We start from the raw sequence: 23,517 nt of genomic DNA on the forward strand, positions 1-23,517 counted from the left end.
TAGTTATTGGTCATCTTCTATAACTGATTTTTGCCCAATTCTGCCATTGTTGGAGCTTGTTTTGGAGATGGGTAGGGTTTTACTCAAAACCCTAAATTTTGAGCGCAAAATTTTTTTCTGATTTCAGATACTTGATGGATTTTTCAAGAGCTCAACTAGATTGTCGTCAGATTTTTTGGGTGCCTCAATTTCGCGCCAACAAATCTAGAAACTGACAACATTCTTTTTGGATTTTTCAAGCTCTCTTTTGGGTACCCCTTCAAATTTTCTGGATCTTCTGTTTCTTGCCTCGAAGAATGTCCCTTCATAGATTTTTAGGCCTTTTCATTCAAAGATATGCTTTGGCATCTTTGACTAATATTTTGCTCGAGGGCAATTCGAAATTCAATGGTCGGAATTATAGCACATGGAAGCAACGAATACTAGTAATCTTTGAATATCGGAATACCGATCAAATTGTTTTGGGTGTTACAAAGCGTCCGACTGCAACAAGTATTGATCATGATACATGGGATCTCAATAATTGGTAGGCAGTACTACTCAAATTATCTATCATTGATGATTAGCTCCCTCAAATTCTATCCAACAAAACAGTTGCCAAGATATGGGAGCATTTGAAGAAACTTCATGAGACATCGGATAAAAGCAAAGCCTTCTTTCTGAAGAACACTATGCTTTCTATTATCGTGGATGAGCAAACATCACTCCAGGCTCACCTAAATATGATTCAGGCAATCCATGATCAGTTACTTGCCATTGGTCACAAGATTGAGGAAGAGGACATTGTGGTCATAACCCTTAAAAGTTTGCCCAAGTCCTACAAGCATTTTATCAAGACTCTCAACATCACTTATACTAGCATTGATTTGAAGCTCACGGATCTCTGCACACTTATGCTTCAACAAGATCGATGGAAACAACAGTTGGTAGCAGTTCCAGGTCCACCTCCATAGAGCAAGCCTTTGTTGCTAAATCCTTACAGAAGGATAAAGGCAAGTCTCAACAGTCTTCTCAACAAAAGTCCTCTACTCCAACTTCAGAAGGCTCCCAGAAGAAGAACATTCAATGCAACTATTGCCATGAGTTTGGTCACATGAAGGTTAAATGTAAAAAATGCTTAGCTACCTAATCTAAGGAATCCATATCACAGCCCTAAGAGAACAGTGCAAAGCACACTAAGCAGATAGAATCTGCCTTTTACGCCTTCATGGCTAAAAGACCTACAAATCATGTGATGTCGTATGCCTAGTACATTGATTCAAGTGCCTCTCTTCACTTCACCCATCCCAGAGACTAGTTCACTAACTACTAGCCTTACTCAAATTTTGTTATTTTTGGTGGCAGAGAAGAGTACACCGTTGTCGGCAAAGGCAACATTCAAATTTAGTTTATTGGGAGGAATCTCATTTTCCTCGATGTGCACTACATTCCAAGGATGGAACTAAATCTACTCTCAATTAGTTAGTTACTGCAACATTCTCCACAGTTGGATGTCACCTTCAGTTCACATCAGTGTACCATCACTAATCAAGTGACTCAGTCAATTGTTACAGTAGATCTTGAGGATCGTGGTCTTTTTCGACTTACTAATTTTGGTGATTCTCGAGACTTAGCTACAGCTGCTTGGTGGTCTTCTGTTAGCACACTTTGGCCTCAATGGTATAAGCACTTAAATGTGCATTATCTCTTTCAGCTTGCTCGAGAAGAGCTTGGACTTAGTTTGCCAAAGATTCAGACTCAGTGGCTTGGAGTTTATGGTGCATGCCAAACTAAGAAGCAACATCACACACCTTTCACCAGTGATGATTCATGGTGAGCTTCTTAGGTACTTCAGCTTGTTAATGTTGATATCTGTGGCCCTATGGCCACTCCTTCATAGAGAGGCCCAGTCTTACAAAAAACTTTGCCCCACCCTTACAAGATGAATATGTCTTCTAATGAGGCAAGGTAAAAGGGAAAGTATCCATTTGGTCCTTTAGATAATAAACTCACCTTTTGTCTCCCAAAGATTTTGACAATCAAAAAATCAAGCCTTGGTCTAGTTTGACAATGCCACCCTGTAAATCAGTTTATTGATGTCTTACCACGGGTAATCCATCTACTGCTTCCATGTACCCATTTCATTTTTACAAGGATCAACTTTGGGTGCTTTTAAAGATTATGACCTGACATTTGGGGTCTAGGTTCTCCTTGCAAGGCATCTTTAAAATAAGTATCAAAAGAATCTCTTTTAGCTAACACTTGCCCAATTCAAACTCCATATGAGGTAATGGTGGGAGACCAAAGAAAAAATCTACATGTGCTAGAATATTAGAAGGACTTTCAACATAAGGGAAACCTTGGGGAAATTTGTTTATGGAAGGAATTACATATTTAAAGATAGTTTCTAAGTTTTTACTTTTTAGGCTTGTTCATGTCAATATCTACGGCCCTATGGCCACTCCTTCATAGACAGGCCCAGTCTTACAAAAAACTTTGCCCTGCCCTTAGAAGATGAATATGTCTTCTAATGAGGCAAGGTAAAAGGGAAAGTATCCATTTGGTCCTTTAGATAATAACTCACCTTTTGTCTCCCAAAGATTCTGAGACCAGTCTTTGAAACCATTTGGTCCTTTAGATAATAAACTCACCTTTTGTCTCCCAAAGATTCTGAGACAAGTCTTTGAAAGCAGCCAATGACAGACGGAAGAAATCAAAAAATCAAGCCTTGGTCTAGTTTGACAATGCCACCCTGTAAATCAGTTTACTGATGTCTTACCATGGGTAATCCATCTACTGCTTCCATGTACCCATTTTCATTTTTACAAGGATCAACTTTGGGTGATTTTAAAGATTATGACCTGACATTTGGTGTCTAGGTTTTCCTTGCAAGGCATCTCTAAAATAAGTATTATAAGAATCTCTTTTAGCTAACCCTTGCCCAATTCAAACTCCATATGAAGTAATGGTGGGAGACCAAAGAAAAAATCTACATGTCCTAGAATATTAAAAGGACTTTCAACACTAGAGGAAACCTTGGAGAAATTTGTTTATGGAAGGAATTACATATTTAAAGATAGTTTCTAAGTTTTTACTTTTTAGGCTGAAAATTGATAGGAAAACAACGGATAGACAAAACAAAAAACCAAACCCTAGCCCCACAAAAACAGAGCCTTGGGCGTGCATCCAGGAAGCAGTGAAAGCACAATTTGAAGAGATGTAGAACTAAGCACACGGAACTCAAAGCCCTTGCAAAACCTGCACCTGGATATATTTGACCCATCCCACAAAAGTGCAACAGAAAAAAACATGGGACCGTTCCCCACTTCAAGTAGAGGTGTCACAGGAAGCAACTGAAATACACAACTAGACAAGCTCAGATGAGATTTTCTGTGTTTGATGCCTTTCTTCTCTAGGTTTCTGACACAAAATAAAACTGTTATTTTGTATCATTTCAATTTTCAGAAGGAGTTCCAGTTCATAAATGTTCGACAAAAACCATGTATGTTTAGATTCCCCAACTACTATTTGCACCATGCCCTTTTGACCAATTTCTACAGTTGAATTCACCTTGGCAGTTGCCTATACCCTTCATGCAATGGAATTTAACAGTAGTGGTTGTCCCTTTCTTTGGAGAACTCCCTTTTCAAGTGTGCCAAACTTACTATAATATCAGCCACCCATACATGGACCCAAGTATTGTCTTTTCCTTATCTACACATTATGGAGTTATCTTTTGCCAAAGCAAATCCATTTTCTCTTATTTCAAGTATATGTACTAAGTCCACCCTGAAGCAATTGCAATGGAGGCATCGAATCCTTTATTGGTTGTTTCAAACATACCAGCAAGCTAGACACATTATGATTGGGTTTTTTGTATTGATAATAATATTGCATTCTAATTTCAACTGATGTGATATTTAAAGGGACAGAAATCAATGAATCATTACCTCTTGTTTCACAATTTGAGAATTTCCAATATCTGCAGCACGTAAATTCAGGACCTTGTCTGTAAGAGAAACAAGGAATCGTGTGTACCTTGGCAAAGTAACATACCTGCATGCACCGTATTGTGCAGCGTTCAGTACAATGTGCATGATTTACTGTAATATGCATCGAAAACTCATATCTCATAAAAACCAAATAAAATAAGAAAACAATTTAACTTCTTTATTTCATCAGCCTTGTCCTTCAATATAGAGTAATAGGTCCTCAGAATACAAGTTCCAAAGGGCACACCACAGATTTCACAAGTTACTAAAAAGCCTTACCATGCTCCAAATGAAATACAAGCACATCCAGGGGCATAAAATCAATCTTACATTGTCCAAAAAAATATTTATTTGATTCTGTTAAGTTTAGGGGAGCAAAACTTAAATGCAAGCTACTATAGGCTTTCATGTTTCTTGGAAAATGTTCAAGGGGACACGGGGCTAAAATAAGTCAACATTTCTCACCTATGTCAAATGGCAATTCTAATTGTCATGAGAGGGACACATTTTACCATTAATTGTAAGGCAAAATGAAGAAATTCTCCAACTTGGCGTCCACTTGGGGGGGGAAGAAAAAGCTTACACGTCTTGCTGGTTATAAAGAGCAGTGGTAAAAGTTACTTCTCTAGGTACCCACTTTGGAAAATTAAAGAGATACCATCTTAGGTGCCATTTTTGAGGAAGTTGCAGTCCCTTATGGACGGTATGTTGATTTCCTTAGTGGGCATGTATTGCTTACCAAGAGGGGGTGTGGGATTTTCAAGAGACATAAGAGTACTATAAATTAAAGGCTTAGACTAGTTGGTTGATCATTTAGATATCAGGCTTTCGTTAAAAAGCTTGAGAAGCAAAGCTTTTAGCTTTAACTTGCAGAGTTGTAAAGCCTAAGTAGCTAATATTTTGCAAATAATAAGTCTGTTTTATTTTATTGAGAAATAGAAGGCGACTTGATTCATACAAATTTGTGTTACCCTCTTTGTTATGCTATGTATAAATGTTGGGTGAAGTAACCCTGCATTAGTAATTTAGTGGCATTAGAGCATCTGACAGGGTGTGTAAGGGAAGTCCATCCCTATCAAGGAAAAAACTTAAGCAAGTTGATGATGACTTTATGTAGCCACAATCAAAACCAATAACTACAATCAACGAAGTCCAAATTTATACCCAGGCAATTTTCTAAATCCTAAAGTAGAATGAGGTGATCGTCACAACCTAATTATACTCCACCTAATGAAAAGTTACCCTCCATTAACTAGGCTTTACACCATGATTTCTCATGCATCTAACTTGCAAATAAATTTACTAACATTTTTGGACTGAATAGTAACATCTACATTAATCAAAGAAGAAAATGTTGTAGGAGCCCCAAGGCATCTATTATAGCTTTACTACACCTGTTTAGATATTTTGTTCCATGCATGCATAGTTGAAATACTTGGACTCAACTTCTCACTAAGGCACAAAACATAACTCTGCAAATACTCAGTAAAAGCTCAGCAAAAAGCTTGGCAACAAAAAAAAATTATTTAAATTTAATTAGACATGTACCCCACAATACCCCGACACACCCGGGTCAAGGATTTGGCACTCTCATGTTCCCCCACCTCAGCCATCCTGCAACTGTCGCACCATCGGGATGTAGGGACGCCCAAATGTCCCCAGGACTTACGGAAGACTCCCAAGAGTCCCTTGACCACCCTGATGATGTCTGGGCATTCCAAATGCATATTAATGCATTGTTTGGCATAAGAAAACACAAGGGAGAGTATACATTTTCTTTAATCAAAAGGGTCATGAATGCATACATGAAAATTCCATAGTGTTTCAGACCCCAGCAGATTGAATCAAATCTTTTTACTCAAAAGTTCAAACTGAAAGGCTTTTTCGAAATCCTTTATTGGCTATACAAGGTTGAAATTGAAAAAAAGCATATGGCGAGGATGAGGCACAGAATGTTTGTGATCATGCTATTGAAGGTGTACCAACTACATCAATCGAACTTCAGAATTATTGCCAGTTGAAGAGGCTACAATAGTTAAAGAATCTCTAAATAGAAATATTGCAGGGGATATTGATAACACTCAAGATTGGGTATTAGAGAATAATTCGGAAACGTTGCAAGCTCTAATGAACAAAAATCTGGAAAGGAGGAGGAATGTACCAATCATGAGAAAGCAAAATCTGGCGAGGTACTGATGTTGAGAGCAATGCCGATGTCTGCAATTCCTATGAATCAAAATTCATCTATGATACACATGATGGAAAAATAGACTATGTATCATCATTTTCACAAAATGCATGTCTGGGATTTGATATGCTTACTTATTCTATTAGGATGAAATATCTTGAGTCGCATATAGAAGGAAATGATGCTGAAACTCATCATATAGAAGCAAATCATTATTTTGAGGTTGAACCAAAGTACATGAAGGAGTCAGAAGGGGTGAGCATTTTTCAAGAAGAAGAATGTAGTTCTCAAATTTTTTGAAAGAGGAAACTACTGATATTCCTCTTACGCGGCTTGGTGCCATCAATTACAAATTGGATATGATTTCTAGTAAACTAGTGATTAAATGAACCAAATAAATGAGGCACCCAGCCTGCTTCCACCAGAGAAAGTTTGATTCTTGTTATACCCGCAAGGAGCATACATCCCCCAAAAGAACTACTCTTGGAACCTCAAAACTCTGGCAAAATTTAGAGTGTTTATGGGAAAAATTAGTTAAAACATAAAAAGAAAATCACTTGTAAGACCTACCCAAGAGGCCTTCTCAAGAAGCCCAGCACAGATTGATAATCATAGAAAGGCACACAATTGACACAAAAATGGCATTGTGGGGTACGGAAGAGGCTATATAGGTCATATTTAGACCACATATTCATTATATACCCTTAAAATTGTTGAAACTACAGCTTTTGAAAGAGATCTAAGCATCAAATATAGCATGTTTATTATAGATGAAACCCACCATATGATGATAGTGGGCATCTATTATAATGGGCAAATATCATAGTGGTAGTGAGTGGACAGCATTGAAGATAAGCCTTAGTGTTGATAGTGAGCAACTATGATGTAGCGAACAGCATTGAAGATAAACCTTAGTGCTGATAGTGGGCACTATCATAAGGGACAGCATTGAAGATATGACTTAGTGCTGATAGTGGGCAACTATGATGACTATGAAGATGGGCAACTATCATAGTGGGCAAATATGATATATTGTATTCAAATAATTAAAGTTTTTCTTGTATCATGTACATATGAAGTCGTAAGAATGAAGTTGTACACAAGAAGTTGTACATGTGATGTTGTACTTATTTTGAGAAATTAATAAAGGAACTATCTTTGTTGTGTGGCTGGGTTTTTCCCTTCAAGAGGAAGGGTTTTCCCAGGATAAATATATGTGTCTTTTCTTCATATGCTGTTCTGATTTTTTCTATAAACTGCTGCTATGTGATTCTGGTTCTAAATTTGACAAAAATAGTCTTAAAACGTCTTTCTTATGCTTAAATAACCTATAAAATGGTAAATAATTATAGGAAAGGAACTCATGGGAATAATCTTATTAAGAGTTATTATGAAATAGATATGAGTGAAAAGGCATTAGGAAGAGGCATTAGGAAGATATATAAAGTGGTAGAAGTAAAAAGGAAAGAAAAAGAAGAGGGGTGAGTGTGTAGAGTGAAAACAAGAGAAGAAATGTAATTTCATTAAAAACAAATCTGTAATATACCATCATGAAGAAATAAATACAATACTCAATACTTTCTTTGCAATTTGTGGCATAAAAGCTTTTCATTGAAGTTCAGTGCTTTAAAGTTTTCATTTCAAGGAATTGGATGTTTTAAAATCTTTTATGAGAAATTGCTTGTATTAGAATGATTTTGATATCAATAATATTGTTAAATTATTTGGTTATTTAAGATCTTTAAAAATGCTTGTCTGATTGGTCTCCACAAGGACTTCAATTCAGGTAGATAAGTTTTTGGTTACAACCCTTTACAGGGTATATGTTTAAAATTTGTCGTATAAAGTTATACATTAAGATCTTCAAAGGAAGCGATTTTGTATCCAAGGAAGGAGAAGGTACTGGTATCCTGTGTCACAAGGTTCGTCAAATTTCCGGCATGAGGTTTGTAATTCGGTTAATATCAAGAAAAATAATAAGGTTTGAGAAAGTTTGGGTCAGGTTTGGTACAGATAAAAAATATATCTAAATAATATTTTTGGGGGGTTTTCCAACATTTCTGAAAGAACAACGGTGTCCCTCCATAGTTGAAGTTGCGGTAGCAATCAGACGCAGAAGTCTTTCAACTCTCTGCTCATTTGTAGCCTGTGTTTAGCCCTGTTGCCATCCTGCAAATTTCTGTTGGTTCTCGTGGGTGGTCATCATTGTCCACAAGTTGAAGAATCCTGGAAATTTTTGCCCAGAAGTTGACGCGATGCACAGAACTCTGCCCTGTGAAAATCTCGCATGTTGCCCAAAGCATCCTCCCTGTCCACCAAAGCTCATTGCTCGTCACAGGCAAGCTGCCGAAAGATGAATCCATATATTGTATAGTTTTTTATTGTGAAGTTTTTAACATTTAATTTATGGTTTTGCTTTTATTTGTTTCCATTTTAGTTTTATTGTTTCTATATAATTTTATATTAGTTTTAATTTATTTATGAAATTGTTTTAATTTTGTTTATTATTTTAAACGTTATAAATTTATATGATTTTTAAATATTAAATATTAAATTTATTTATTAATATTATACTTCTATTATTTAAAATTTAGTGCATTTAATGTCAAATATTATTTTTTGATAATATTCATTTATAATTTATATCAATATTATATTTTTATTTATTTCTTAATATAATAAATGTATTATTTAAATTTTAGTGCACTTAATGTCGAATATAATTTTTCAATAATTTCCATATATAATTTATTTATTACTATCATACTTATATGTTTTGAAATTATGTAAGTGAATTAATGTCGATTTTTTCCGATTTTGACCTTGTCGAACTTCATAGTTGTTGAACTCGAACTCAAATTCGAACCTTGTGACTTAGCTGGTATCTAAAGTAGAAAATACATTTACTATAACAGAGAAATATAGGAAAAATAAAAGTAGAAGACTTAGGTGTGAAGATGGTGGTAGAAGAAAGGAATAGGAGGGTAGGATAACCAGCAATAAAGAAGAAGCAACTAGTTAACAATCAGATTAATCTATCCCAGAAGTTTGTGTGATTCTGAGATAGAGAAAGTAGAGGTAGAGATAAGTAGTTAGAGAATTTAATTTGCAAAGTAACAAGAGGTACACCCACCTAGGCATGACAGGGCCTAAAGTGCAAAGGAATCTAACTACAGTTGGTTAATCATGTTGATTGGCCAAATCAGTTCTAGAGCTTGATAGCAGAAGATGGCATAAATCTTAGAGCTTTGCAATCTGTTGATTTGGGAACCAACACAACGATCACGAACTTTTTACAGTTACTACTCTTTGGAAGAGTCACAAACTTCATCATTCTTGTCCTTTTGAAGAATAACAACCTTTGTTAGCCGACTGGACAGTCCGGCGGTGTTTCTGTATCTGTAGCCGACGGTCCGGCGGTGTTTCTATATTCTGTAGCCGACGGTCCGGCGGTGTTCTGTATTCTGTAGCCGACAGTCCGGCAGTGTTTTTGTATTCTGTAGCCGACGTCGTCAGTAAATAGTTTGTTCAAAAAACAATTAAATAAAAAAAAAAAAGACGACGACAGATTCAAGTTGTTTAGAATGAGTTACAGATGATGCCAAAAGGAAGGGGACACATCAATGGTTGCTAGAAAGAGTGTAGAGTCGGCAGAAAATGGCAGAAATAGTCTGTTCCGTGCATTTTTGTGTGGGCGCTGCCCCTCGACCCCGCCGGGGGCGTTGTCCCCTGGACCCCCAGTCGTTGTGGATATTAGTTGTGGGAGTCTGACTAGTTCAAAAGAGTTGAAGTTGCTGCAAGCATGGACTTTCTGTGTACCAGAGGCAGTGGGAGCAAGTGTTGGTTGTGAGGTTGTCTTGGTGGATGCGTAGAGAGCTCGGGAGGAGCTGATCATCCAGTTGGAGGTAGTGCAGCAACACTTGGCTCAGGGTACCGAGGAATTGAAAACAGAGAAAGCAGCACAAGTGGCTATCAAGGTCAGCTTGAGGAGATAGTATTGTGTTAGCAGAGGCTACAGATTTAACGGGATGAATGTGGAAGTGATGTGACAGAAGCAAATTTCTCTTGTGTAGTCACTCTGTTAATGTATTTTGTTTGTTAATTTGTCTCAAATATTTTGTCAGTCGTCAGAAGACGACTTTTCTTTTTGGGGGCGATGGTGTTAGCCGACTGGACAGTCCGGCGGTGTTTCTGTATCTGTAGCCGACGGTCCGGCGGTGTTTCTGTATTCTGTAGCCGACGGTCCGACGGTCATCTGTATTCTGTAGCCGACGGTCCGGCGGTGTTTTTGTATTCTGTAGCCGACGTCGTCGGTAAATAGTTTGTAGCGGATAGAATATTTGTGGCCGACAGACTCCTTCAGGAAGGTTCGGCAATAGTATTTATATCCCGTCTGGGATCATTGTAAAGCATCAATCGTCTACTATTGCGAATAATAATATAATTCTGCTATTCTGCTATTATTGTCTGTATGCGTTGATTTCTTTACCAGGACGGTAAACAACCTTTCAAGATAACCACCCTTTAAAGAATCACAACCCTTCATCATTGTTTCCTTTTTGAAAAGTCACAACCTCTCAGAATTACCACCCTTTAAAAGAAGTGTGACCCTTCATCATGGTTGACCTTTGGAAGAGTCACAACCATTCATCATTGTTGCCCCTTTGGAATAGTCACAACCTTCATCATTTTAGCCCTTTGGAAGAGCCATAATCTTTCATCATTACTGTCACTTTGGAAGAGTCGCAACCTTTTGGATTTACTACCTTTTGGAAAGAGTTGCAACCCTTAATTTATTCCTGTGCTCTTTTCTTCCTTCCGCACCCTTACAAATGAAGTTGTTTACTCGCCTTTTATATCTCATGTTTGAGGGTGTCAAAACTTTTTCTCTCATTCCAATTGACGCTGCATGAACTTAACTAAGTTTAATTATGTTGTATTCTAATTTTATTACTAAGTTTAATATTTTAATATTTTAATTTCATTTTTATTCTTTTAAATTTCACTTTTAATATTATATCAACTATATGTTATATTATTATGTTAGTAATATATTATATTCTATTAATAATATAATATAGATTAATATCATATTATAATTATTTTATTTTAGTTTTATTATTATTGTTATAAAATTTATTATATATTTATATTGTAATTATATTATATTATTATTAATTTATTTATCTATTTATCAATTTATATTTAATACTATTATCATTCATTAAATCTTCTGACATCACAGTGTGGAAGCATCTCCTCTCGTGCACATAGATGTTTTGATGCGTACATGTTAAAGACATGTGCAATCATACAATTAACAATTGTGTCTATCCTTGTTTCTGAGGACAGATAGCAGTCTCCTTGGTCAGAAAACATAATAAATCAGCAGGTGGACTATAAGAAACCAAAAACTTCCTCTATGCCTAGCAAAATGGTCTGTGACAAACTGACAGTACAAAGTGACCCAACTGATCCACACCAGCTCAAGCCAGCAAATCTCTGCAAACTGGTAGTTGTGATTGTACAACAACAGTTAAGCTTGTGTTAGTAGCAATTACACGTGTGATAGTGGTAATTCCACTTGTGTTAGTGATTATTCTGCCGTGTTGACTATTACACACTGTCAGTGGTGGTTTTGTCATGCCCACAATTGTGCTTCTGTCAGTGACACTGACAATCATGCTTCTGCTACTGGCAACTTTTTTAATCATAATAATTATTCTCATGTTATTGGTCAGTTTGCTTGTGACAGTTGCAGTATGTCAGCTTTTCATCCTACAAAGAAGCATTTTCACCTAAAGTTGACAAAAAGTTGAGATTCTTTCAACATATGGACATCCCCAGCAACTGCTATGTGACAATAATATGTGGAGTGTATGGATCTATGCACGAGTGATATCACACAGAGTTGCATGGAAACTAGGAAGTATAAAGTAAGGATAAAAGATAATTTTAAGATCCTCTAGTATTGATAGCTAGATATAGTATAGTAATCATAAACATATCCATACATTCAATTATTTATACATCTGAGGGAAAATATATTTTGGTTTTCATATTTTAGTTTCTAATATTTATTTTGGTTTTATCTTGCCTTTTCTGGCTTCTGGATGATCTGAAAGTGGAAAAAAGTTGTTATGTTATGCATTTCAGTTGAAAGCAACTCATATTTTTTTTAAATAAATACTATATTTTTTAATTTTTTCCTATCCATTAAAATAATATCTCCTAAATTGGATTATTTCTATATTTAATGGTCAGTTCTAGATATTGTAAATATCTTGTATGATAGATTCTTTCTATTATTTGTATGTTTCTTTTTAGAAACATCTCTTTTGTAATCTCTAAAAGAACAATTTGTTCTTAGTAAATAATCATCCATTATTTTACCAATTTGTTTGTCTAATCTGGTATCAGAGCCATCTCAATAATTTTAATGAAAAGTTTAGAATTTATATTCTGAAATTCTTCAAATTTTTGGACAATATTTTCCTGGTAGTTGAGGTTGTCATGGCTTCTTATCGCTGATTCAAGAAGTCCCATTTTCTAACAATTGACTTCCTCTATTCAGAACTGTCATACATCTTGGTCCAGCCCTTGTTTCTTCTTTCCAGATGCACATGACCTTTCTCTGGTCATTTTCTGCCCTGCAATGGCTTTTGAGGGCCTATAAGCTGCCTGTGGTTCATTTCCACGACCCTCTCATTGATGTTTGACTGCTCTTCTCTGCATTTTTCGGCTGCACCTCTGCATGTTTTCAAAACATGACCCTTTCTCTACCAAAAATGGCAGATATTCTGTAGCCATTATTTCTTATAAAATGACAATTTGTCCCAGTTTTTAGAGTTGACGACCCTTTCTCAGTATATGTTAGGCTCATCCCTGCAAGTTTTTGCACCTTCCTGTAGTCATTCATTTCCACACAACCATTTCCTTGGTCAACTTTTACAGGCATATTTGTTTCTTTTACTCCTGCAGAATGTGGCTTCTACTGCAATAATTTGACAGATTCACAGTGATCCTTCTCGATTTGCAGATTTCCATCTCAGCCAGCAAGGGTTTATTTTATCTCACCAAGAATTTACTGTCGAATTCAAGTTTTTTTTAACAAATTCTTGTTGGGTTTCTCAAGACCTCAATTGGGTTGTGTTTGGTTTTTTTTGGGTGTCTTGTTTTCCATGACTCGAATTTTGTCTCAGCCAAAGTTCTATTTTGATTACTGATTCTTGGTGGGTTTTTTGAGCCATCAACTAAGTTGTCTTTGGATTTTTCTGGGTGTCTCAATTTCTATACCTTGAACTTTATGCCAACGAATTCACAATGAAATCACATTGAAATCTATACCTGTACCTGCCTCTGTAATCAGCACATTCAAATTTGTGCTTTCAGCCATCTACATTTCTCGTCTTTTGTGCCTCGAAAAGCATGCAATGTAGGCTAGGATAGACTAGCTAGTCTATGCTTCTCATCCAACAATAGGATCTTGGTGTTTTCTCTACACCTATGTGGTCTATAGGATTTTCTGCAACTTAGAACATCCCCTGACCTTCCCTAACCTTCCCACCAGGTGAAATGATCAAATCTTGCTCCATGACTCACTTATCCTCTTAGGAGTGCAATTCTTCCAAAATGCATATGTAGGTCTACCAAGGTTCCACAGTAATACCTAGTCCAACCAAGGTTTTGATGAGTTTTAAGGTGCTATTGGAACACCTTTAGTATGCTTGAATGGATGGTAACAATGGGTTCATACCCGATTTCTTGGTTTCTTCACAAAAAGGCTACTAGAAGAGCCCCTAATTAGGCCTCCACCCTGATTTATAGGGCTAATAACTTATTACCCTTAGGGATTCATCAGACCTGGCCTTAATAACATTTGTTTCACACAATAAATACTCAAAGATTTTTGAGGTTTTAGGCCACCAAAAAGCCGTACAACAATAATGGTAAAAATGAGGGTTTTGAAGGGTTTTGAGGGCTGCCTGCTGTCCTCAATTTTCAAACACCTTATTCAACTCATAGAAACTTCTCCTCTTCAAGGAAGAACCTTCTTATATCCCTCTTGAATACCTCTAAAGGGAAACTCTTGAATCTTTATACTTTGCTCTTGAGAACAAATTATTTGCTGCTTGCTTCTAGCCGGGCATTGCCTAGCTCGCCTAGGGCTTTGTCAAACAAATGCTTGCACACATTTTCTAGGCCCTTGCTTACAATATATTACACATTAGGGTCTGTAGTCTTGGTATCCAAATGGCCATGGAAATCCCACGGTGGAAACAAGAGCTACAGCCCGTTCATTGTTGAGATCTCAAAACAGGAGCAAACTCTTACTTTTAAAGAATTTTACTAAAACCTTCCAAAACGTGTTTACAGATCTAATCTAATGCATGGATAATGGAGAATATACAAGATACAAACTAGAACATGCAAAAAAATGACAGTAAAAACGTGATTTGCTGCCAAACAACACCAAAAACCAGTAAAAATGTATAAAAACCAGTCACAGTTTGCTGTAGCAGCACAATGCTATACAAAAAAAATAACTTCCAACCCTTGGTTCGGGTTCTTCCAACCTTAAATAGGCTATCCCATGGTTTATGGGTTGAGTTAGGGCATTTTTAGCCACTTAAAAAAGTTAACTTGCAAGTTGCTCAACACTTTTACACAACTGACCAGCAACTTAGCAATTTCTATTTCCTTTTTTTTTCTCTTTTTGCAATTCCATCCCCAAGACCATTGTTGGGTCTTCTCAAGGCATTCTTGGGCTTCAAACTTCCCCCAATGCACCATTCCAACATTTTAGGAACACCCTATGCACCTAGAAAGCAAAAAATCACAACATGACAATACATTGCCAATCACCTAGACCAAGAGCCTAAACTAGTGCAAAACACACCAAATGAGTTAGAAACTCTTATTCTATCTACATACTTCTTAGAAGAAGTTCATCACACCAAAATTTGATATGGTGGAAGCCTTGAAAGGGTGCTTCTGCACCACAATGGCATCTTGGACCAACATTTGGTTAGAAGGTAGTCAAAATTCAATGGCAGAAACTACAATACCTAGAGGCAGCATATGATGATGATTTTTTAAGTGCAGAAGTCTTGACAAAATTGTTTTGGACAAGAATTGTCAAGACTTATCATCCCCAAGAAACAAGCAAAGAGCGGGATAAATTCTATTAGCAGAATCGAGAAGTTGTCATGCTCATTAAAGTTCTCGTCACTAATGATCAACTGCCGCAAGTTCCTTCTAATAAAACAACTGCAAAAATTTAGAGCCATATCAAAGGTTTGCATGGAACCACAAATAAAAGTCATACATTCTTCCTAATGAACATGCTCTTCTCAATCATGATGGATGAACATGAGTCCCTACAAGATCATCTCAATAGATTCAAGGATGTTTGTGATTAATTGGAAGGCATTGGACACAAAACGGAAGAAGATAGGGTGGATCAGGGATGACTCAATCCAAAATTCAGAATTTTTGGAGCTGTTTTGCGTGAGTTGCATTTTTTTCTTTATTTTCATAAAAAATTGTTTCTGGTCGCAAATCAACTTATTTTTCAGCAAACTCTACATTTTTGGAAAGGTCTCTAAATTATACAAGGGGTTGGTTCTTTGTGTTTTAAATGTACGTCATATTACGGCTTAATAACTCGAATTAGCAAAACTGATCTGTTTAGGTAAAATGGGTCCCTAAGGCACAAATTTTGAGATATTGCTAAAATTCTTGCATTTTTGGAAAGCTCTTTGAATTTCACTATAGGTCTCTTCTTAGCATTTTCATGTTTAGGGATGAAATCATATCTCATACAAAACCAATCTTGGTGACTAGGTCAAAAGGAAGAAACAAAAAAAACAAGGTATTTTGGTGATAAGCTTGCGCTTTATTTGCACAAAGTTTAATGCATGAAATGAGTTGTCATTTTTAATGGAATCAACTAGTTAAATGTATTCTATTTTGAATTATCCTAATTTTTTCATGATTTCATTCACTTGATTGAAGTTTGTGAAGGCAGCTTGGAGGTCAAAGGAGCAATAAAAAGGAAAACCCGAAAACTGTAAGATTAATACATCCGATTTTTTTCATGATTTCATGCACTTGATTGAAGTTTGTGAAGGCAACTTGGAGGTCAAAGGAGCAAAAAAAAAAAGGAAAACTCAAAAAGAGTAAAATTAAGGTGCATATGTTCCAAACCTTCTTATTTTCATTGTAAATATTGATCATTGTTTTCTTTTTCTTGTAAAAAAATTTCTTGATTTTGGTCAACTTGTTTGGTGTGTCTTCCCAACATTGAAAAAATGGCTTCAAATCAATTATTCACATTTGGATTTGGGCTTGAAATAGACCCCTTTGTATTTTAATCCCCAAGGTTTTCTTATTTATGTTTTCTTCTTGCATCCTTGTTAAGGAGTTTGAGGGGAACATAAATAAGGGATCTTGATTTTATGTTTAGGGGACCTGCCTAGAGAAGTGATCACTCTAGGGGATGACCTCAACTCCCATGTTCTAGCAGAGTATAAATAGTGTGGCTTGAATCTAAAGACAGGCCTCTTGGAAGTAGCAATATTATCAATCTTGGCTAAGCCCAAAACAACTTTATACCTTTGGGAAGTGAAGGTGGAGATTGGATTACCGTTTCCTCCCAGTTGTTTGGCAGTACTCCTACTAGCCTTCCATAGCATAAAACCTTGCCTTTGTATACTATTTTTACCATCTCCTTTCTATCACCCTATCAGCATCTTTGAGCATACCTCTCCATGGTCTTGGCTTTTCATGACTTATCCTTCCAATAAGATCACTATCCAAATTGAAAAAGCTTGACCTCTCTCTAAATAATAAAATCAAAAAGAAAATGAAAATGTGCCTTGGTGAAAACCTTGTAACAAGCACCTTGGTAGCAAAAGTAAAGAGAAATAAGTTCATCATATGGTGAAAACCACTTCTTGTGGCACCCTGGTAGCAAAAGTAAAGAGAAATGAGTTCATCCTATGGTGAAAACCACTTCTTGTGCCACCTTGGATAAGTGCCATGATGAAAACCTGGCAAATAGGCGTCATGTGTAATTCTTCCATCATCCATCTATTCCATTTTTCCCCTTTGATCTTGACAATGTTGAGCTATCCATGAGCATTGGCTATTTTCTCTATTGCTTACAATATCATGAGTTTTCTTATCCTAAATTGTTCACTCATAGCCTCCATACCTAGCTTCATTCTTATTCCTCTATCCCGTCACTATCCTATCCAATTGACCCCTTGGTCTTGATCACATAAAGAAAAACATGGCTCTCATGGGCCTCTTGACATAACTACTCTTTTAGATTACATGCTTTAATGTTATCTCTCTTATTGGTTTCCACTGCTTATCCTATATGCAATCTCACTTATTGGCTTCCACTGCTTATCCTACATGCTATCTTCTTTCATGGCTTTCTTGGCTTGTCCAAAACTTGCTTCATTTGGTTATTTTCCCTTTCCCTAGCTTGGGTACACTTGAGGAGTCTCCCCTTGAGGATCACTTTCACTTGTTGCATTCATCTTGCTCCATCCATCTTTTCTTATCCACCAACTTGCTACTTCCTCATACCCTTCACCTTGCTTGCATTGGAACAAAATGATGTGATCTGGCTTAAGAGCTAGTTAATCCTCCCAAGTAGTGAAAACCTGGAAACAAGCGCTACTTGAGACCCTGCACTTATGTCTATCTCTATCACACTTTGCGCCCATACACCATTCACTCTATTTTGCTTTTCTTTGCCTAGATTGGAGTTGACTCTCGTGTCTAGGTCTAGGGGGCACGAACTGTATACAGCTTATCAGGGTCTCTTTGTTGCATAGGTGTTTCTTTGGTCGCTTGCTAACCAGTATTTCTCAACACTTCCCCCTTGACATTGAATGTTTCTTAACACTTATCGGATACTTTGGCTATAGTCTAGGATGCTATGATACTTCTCATTGGCAGAACTTGAGTCCTAAAGAGATTGTCATTTGACTTTCACACATGCACTTAAACTAATAATTGGTTGAGATTTGTAGATTTTTTTTTCTTTGTATGTTGTCTATGCTGATTTCTTTGCCAAGTGTTCTATATGAGAGACCAGAGACAGTACAGTGCCTCTACACATCGGCATGCATATCATTCAGTGACTGATTTCTTTTCGCCTAAAAATGACTCCTAGTCTCTCTTAGTTTCTCTGTCTCTCTTTTTATTTGTTGTCTCTGTTGCTTTGGTATTAGTCATTTCTTTTCGGACACCTTTGTGTGTTCCTGTTGGTGTTTGCATCACTTGTATAATCTTTCAGTCCCTTAGACCTTTTTTTGGTCTTTTGTTGGACATTAATATCATTATCTTATCTTATCTTATCCTTCCCTAATAGTCTCTCGAGGATGTCATGAACTAGAGGATTGGGGGCATGGGGCATGTTTTCTTTTTCTTTCTGCTTGTGGGTATACTTTGTTGATCTTAACTGTCTTGAGCATTCATGTTTGTCCTACTTGACACTTAGGATCTACAACGTATCATCCTTGTCAATTTTTCGCAAGTGCGTGTTTATGGCCATCTCGACATTTTATGTCTCAATGCAAGCATAATCGTTCTATACTAAACTTAGGGAATCCAAATGCATAGTCATCTTGAACTCTATGCCTTTGATACATAGGTTGGATTCCCACATATCTTTTGATGTCCCTAATAAGGTTGAATGATAAAAACTAGGACCTACTTATATAACCCTTGCAATTGCACCTTTGTATACTAGTTTGCATTTTGGAGTTCATTTTAGCTTAGCTTTGCATTCAAAATGTTGAGAGAGTCCTCTTATATTTCATGGACATGTTGGCTAACTGTGTTCATCTTCTTGATTCTTTTCGACCATGTCTTCATCTCTCTTGAACTTGTCATATTCTCTTAGATTTCACTCATCTATTTTCTATCTTGTCATCACAAGGGGTTAATCTCATAACCGTATCTATCCTTTAGACCCCTTAAATGACCTTTCCACCTAATTTTGACCTAGTATTTGAGCTCCTCATATTTGCACAAAAATTGCACCCTTACCTAATTTCGACATCCTAGATCCATTTTTGGGAGGAAAATCAAAATCCAGATTCATCCTGTTAGTCAAAATTGTATTTTAAATTTTCTCCTATGTAGTTGGCTAACCTTTTGAGGCTTAATCTTTGAATCTTTCTGAGGCATTTATCATTTCTTCATTTCTTCCTCATTTCTACTCTCTTTCACTCTTCCTATTCATTTCATTTCAACTTAGTTCATCTTTCTTCTTGCTTTGACCTAATTTTAATGTTTTATCTTTCTTGGTCAAACTATGTCACACTAGGCATATATTCATTGCTTGGTGGCCACTCTTTGGTTTTAATCGATTATTTGTTATCATGGACTTTGGCTTATCTTGATTTGATCAAATCTAGCTCATTTCTGCATTTCCTCTACCTCATTTCGATTTTGGTTCCGAAGGGGCAGGAATATTCTATCATTTCTGCGAATTACTTTTTCTACTATGGCTATCTATTTTCACTTGCTTGTCTTGGCATATAAGTGCTCGTCTTGGGTATTGGTATTGTTTCTCTCCTAGTGTTCAGTTCTACCACTAATAGGCTAAGTGTTCAGGATGTGTTATCTCTCAATGCTTCATTCTTTGGAGTCAGATCTCACTATCTGCTACTTGCTTGCTATCTTCATTCTTTGACATAATGTATTCCCAGATTGATCACACATTAGTCAAAAAGGGGCAAATGTAATCACTCAAAAATGGTCATCTAGACTATAAGCTCCTTTTTATCTATTTCGTTTAATTTATCTATTGTATATCTTTGATCAAATCATCACTTTATTATTTATTCGGTTATAACCTATGGTTTGGCCACCTTATACTAAGTCTTTATTTAATTAAAAGAACTTGCTCCCTTTTAATTAAATAAAATTATTCTATGTGCACATGAAAATCACTTTTATAAAAAAAAAAAAATTTTAAAAAAAAAACCTATAAAGAGATAATTCCCCCACTTGGATTAAATTTAATTTAATTCAAATCCTCTTCTTTATCTTAATTGAAGTGCCTTTATTTTGTCTTATCTTTAATTGCTTTTTCCAAGGTGGATCTATTTCAATTAAATTAAATTAAATTCAAATCCTCTTCTTTATCTTAATTAAAGTGAAATTAATCTCAATCGCTCATTCTTTTGCCTCTTAAACACGTCCGTAGATTTTGCCTCTTAAGAGATGCATGCACATGGATCACCTAAGACTTATTCTCCACTGTCGGATTTTGCCTCTTAAACACAACCGTCCATTTTTCTTTAAAAGGGGGCTCTCTCCTAACTCTCTCATATCTCTCACACTTATACTATTGTCATGTTGCAGGGTTTTAAGTAGCTTTTGGAGCACTTGGAGCACTCACCACTCTCTTGGCATTCTTGCATTGTTGGAGCATCTTGCATCTCATCATAGCATAGCTCTTGAATTGTTAGCCTAGATTTTTCCTTTCTTGCTAGTATATTAGACTTTTCTTTCCTTGCATTGCATATGTCATTATAGACTAGCTTGCATCTCTATTTGAATCTTCCATTCTATGGTGCACCTTGCAAGGGTTTTCATAAGCTAGGTTCATTTGAGAGCCACCATCTCATAGCTCTTGCACGTCATAGATGGGAAGCTATAAGCCGCCTTTTGAGATGCCCTCTTTGATGGGTATTCCCACGTATATTGGTTTATAGAAATATGTCCACATTTTTAGCACAGAATAATCACCTTGAAGAATCTTACATCTTCCTATGAGCACTTTGTTGAAATTCTCAACATTGCTTCCACTCATTCTAATGTTTTCATTTTCTAACCTCTGTAACAAAATCACTAGAAACAACAATTCGACAGTAGTACGAGCTCATCTTCAAACACCCAAGCCTTCTTAGCTAAATCCACAACTAACTACCATTTCTCTCAGTCTTCTTAGTAGAATCCCTCTGCTCAATCATCAAAAGGCCCAAGGAAGAAAAATGTTCGATAAGTTTGGTCATATGAAGTAGGAGTGTCAAAAATACTCTAAATCCAAGCAATCTAGTTAATAGCCTCATGTGCATCTTGTGGAGCACATTGAGAAGGGTGAATCTGCCTTTAACACCTTTGTGGCTAAAAAACCTAGAGATCATGTAAAATTCTTTCTTTGGTATATTGATTTAAGTGCCTCCTACTATTTCACTCAAAGTCAGAATTGGTTCACAGATTTTCAGCCATTCTCAATTTCAGTTATTTTAGGAGAATAAACCGTTGTCAAAAGGGGCAATATACAAATTTTCCTTGATGTGTACTATGTTCTAGGCATGGAACTCAATCTTCTTGTTCTCAATCAAATTTAAAAACATTCCCCTCTGCCAGATGTGAACTTCAATTCACATAGATCCAGCATCTTTGATCAGGAGACTCCAACTAGTGCTCTTGAGGATCATGGTCTATTCAGACTTGATGAGTCTCGAGAATCTCAAGAACTTTATATGGCAGCCCAACACTCCTTGATTAGTACACTTTGGCATCACTGGTATGGGCACTTGAATGTGCACTATCTTTCTCATCTTGTTTGAGAAGATCTTGTTATTGGATTATAAGATTCAAACCCTAAACCTTGGAGTTTGTCAAGCCAGGAAGCAATTTCACACTCCTTTTTCAGATGGTGTCTCCTGGAGAGCTTCTAAGGTATTACAACTTATCCATAATGATGTTTGTTGACATATGGCTACACCCTCTATTATTGGGTCTATGTATTTTTTAACTTTTTATTGACAATTTCAATTGTAAAATGTGGGTGTATTTTGTTCATCAAAAATCAAAGGTGTTTTCATGTTTCAAAAGTTTAAATCATTTGTAGAAAAAAAGTATCTAGTCAACATATTACTACTCTTGAACTAACAACGGGGGAGAAACTTTGCTGCTCTGCCTTCACCCATATATGCGAACAACATGCATTAAGAGCCAATTAACAACACCCTACACCCCTTGGCAAAATGGTATCATTGAGTGTCGATACCACACAATCACCAAAATGGCCTAGTCTATGCTTGAAAAAAAGAGTGTTCCAATGAAATTTTGGCTTGAAGTTGTCTGTATTGTCTTTTAGCAAAGTTGCCAAATTCTCTCCTAGACCTAGAGATTCCTGGTTCAATTCTCTCAAAAGTCTAGTCCTTGTTAGATTCTGTCAAAAGTCTATTGCAGAGACCAAATGTGGCTAGGAATTCTTTGAGAGGAACCTTGGCAGAATTTATACGACTTTTGGGTGACTTTGGTTTCCAAAAGAGGAATTGAGACATAATTTAGGATAACTTCGAGAGAATTTGGTTTAAATACACCTTTTGTTAACTTTTTTAAAAATCGACTTTTGCCAAATTAGCCTCAAATTACTAATCATATTTAATTTGAAATCGAGATGTATAGAATTGTCGCACATCTATTATGGAATGTTTGTAATACAATAATTCGTACATATAGCCTAACATGTATAGAAAACAATGGATTGAACAAAATCTAAAGAGAACTTTACCGTGGATGATTCTTGATCCAAAGCTTGCTTTCTTGGCTTCATCTAGTCTCATCCAAAGCTGCTTTCTTTGAATCCTCCAATATGATAGTTAATGTGTGAAGCTTACTATGTGGAAAAAATCACAACCTTGACCTTAAATGGGCCTATAGCATTACTTCTTGTGCTTCTAATTTGCAACAGCAGAATGATGATGATTTACTTGATGGTTTTTTATGATGTTGGATCAATGATGGCTGATTATTAATGTTGATATAACTATTTTTGAACTAAAACATTGATATGGTGGTGTATTTTGCTATGTTACTTTAATATTAGCATAGTGGTGTATGAACTTATTTGCTGCTGCACATATGCACATTATATATATAAACATGCAATCTTGTATGGATGAACCCAAAAGGAGTCCGAACCCAACCACAAAAAAATTTGAACAAATTTCAAACCTGAATTAGTACCCGAATCCGAACCGGCAACTTAGTCTTTTATCTTCTTAGTTGCTTGCCTATAGTAATTGTCAAGAAGTAAATTGTGGAAGAGGCATGGTCGCATCATAGGCCTAGAATGATTCATATCAAAAGAAATGACTCCAATGCTTATATCTGGATACATGATGATGAACACACCATGTTAGATGTCAAATGCCAAAAACTCAATATCACTAGCTACAATGATAATCACAAAACCTACTGCTTAGTTGACATCAAGACTATTTGTCTCATCTTTAGTTGTGATCAGGGCCTATTGAAAAATAACACTTGGGTTCTGTATAATCATCCTGGAAGAAAGAAACCCATTAT

At 36.3% G+C, this 23,517-nt stretch overlaps 1 protein-coding gene across 1 annotated transcript in view; it reads right to left on the bottom strand.

Annotated features, from left to right (window-relative positions):
- Window positions 1-23,517, bottom strand: part of SWA1 (transducin family protein / WD-40 repeat family protein) — a 151,140-nt gene that overhangs the window by 7,812 nt on the left and 119,811 nt on the right. The window contains exon 13 of the mRNA XM_089830786.1: window positions 3,930-4,035. Within this exon, the coding sequence (XP_089686912.1) occupies window positions 3,930-4,035 (106 nt within the window). The remainder of the gene's footprint in view (window positions 1-3,929; window positions 4,036-23,517) is intronic.

Source organism: Cupressus sempervirens, chromosome 5 (genome assembly GCF_028749045.1).
Source record: "Cupressus sempervirens isolate cs-2001-9-10 chromosome 5, ASM2874904v1, whole genome shotgun sequence".
Lineage (NCBI taxonomy): Eukaryota > Viridiplantae > Streptophyta > Pinopsida > Cupressales > Cupressaceae > Cupressus > Cupressus sempervirens.